General features: G+C 46.7%; 1 protein-coding gene across 1 annotated transcript in view; it reads left to right on the top strand.

The window, feature by feature from the left end:
• Nucleotide 1: 1 nt before the first annotated feature.
• Nucleotides 2–1,420, top strand: part of LOC103211290 (zinc finger protein 350-like) — a gene marked incomplete at its 5' end in the record, with an annotated part of 9,335 nt that continues 7,916 nt past the window's right edge. The window contains 2 exons of the mRNA XM_042783181.1: nucleotides 2–122; nucleotides 397–492. Of these exons, the coding sequence (XP_042639115.1) occupies nucleotides 2–122; nucleotides 397–492 (217 nt within the window). The remainder of the gene's footprint in view (nucleotides 123–396; nucleotides 493–1,420) is intronic.

Genomic DNA, 1,420 nt, shown 5'->3' with positions numbered 1-1,420 from the left:
GCTGACGCTGGAGGACGTGGCTGTGCAGTTCACCCGGGAGGAGTGGCAGCTCCTGGCCCCTGCTCAGAAGGACCTGTACCGGGACGTGATGGTGGAGAACTATGGGAACCTGGTGGCCGTGGGTGAGGATGTTTCTCCTGTGTCACTCCAATGGCCTGTCATTGGCCTTTTCTTTCTTGGCTACTGAAACCTTTACAGGGTCTGTGGTCTTTTGCATGCTGGATTCTCAGTCTAGTCTCTGGCCCTGGATGAATGGGTATATTCTCCCTACTCCTGAGAAAAAGCCTTTACTGTGTATGTGTGGAAATTGTTTTGTCCCCAATACAACATTCTCCAGTCATCCCAAAGCTAAGCCCAATTTTGTGTGTCTAAGATTCTGTGATTTCCCATGAACAGGGTATCAAGTTAGCAAACCAGATGCACTCTCCCGGTTGGAACAAGGAGAACCGCCATGGAGTTTAGAAGATGAAATCCATTGTCGATACTTTTCAGGTGAGTGAACGAAAACCATCAAGGAGGCAAGGCTGTGGAAGTCACATTCTGGTAGGAGAAGGCGTTACAACTCTTAGCTCTGTGGGTTGACAAGGGGATCCGTAGATACGTAACAGTGCCTGCATATATCCCTCTCCCACGTGGAATCTTTTCCTTTCTTGAGTTTAGAGAAAAATATACCCCTTTGCCTCTTCTGAGATCAGATCTTTGACTGTTTGATCGACATCTTGTTATTTTTGTTTGCATAGTTTTCTTCTTCCTAGGATTCTCAAGGAGCTCTGGTGGCGTAGTGCCTAAGGCATTTGACTGCTAACCAGAAGACTGGCGGTTCAAACCCACCAGCCACTCCTCAGAAGGAAGAGTAGGCAATCTACTTCTGTAGTGATACCGCCTCAGAAACCCAAGGAGGGGTCGCACTGAGTCATCTTTCCCTTCTTCATGTTGTTGCACCTCCATTGCTTTGAAATTCCACGTTCCACAGAGAGAACTTGGAGCTCCTAACAGTCTACTGAGTATGACACTGTCCTTCTCCATTGGGTAATGCTGATTTCCTTCCCTCAGGTCCAGTCCTCTTAGATGTAATACCCCCACAGGAATCTGGCCTCTCACCATGTCTTTATATGCCTCCGTAGCTTCTTTTTTCCCTTACGCTGACGTTCTCCAAAGATTTGATTTCCATTATTTCATCTGTTCTTATATTTTGTTAGTAATAGTATTGTCAGACCCTGCTTAACTTCAGAAGGGGGAATGAGAATCAAGATCAGCCCACAGCTGATTCTATGAGGTGGAGGTTAGACGCGACTTCATCCTCCAAACTTTTTACCAATTCTGACACCAAAGGTCCTTCCCACGGCACTCCCTACTTCTCTACTGGTTCAATGTTTTGTTGAAATGGCCACACAGAACTCACGGGAAGTACTCGTGAGTA

Source organism: Orycteropus afer, unplaced genomic scaffold, assembly GCF_000298275.1.
Source record: "Orycteropus afer afer isolate SDZICR_OR568_19922 unplaced genomic scaffold, OryAfe1.0 scaffold00718, whole genome shotgun sequence".
Classification (NCBI taxonomy): Eukaryota; Metazoa; Chordata; class Mammalia; order Tubulidentata; family Orycteropodidae; genus Orycteropus; species Orycteropus afer.
Note: the sequence above shows the minus strand (reverse complement) of the source record. Positions and strands in the feature narration are given on the sequence as shown.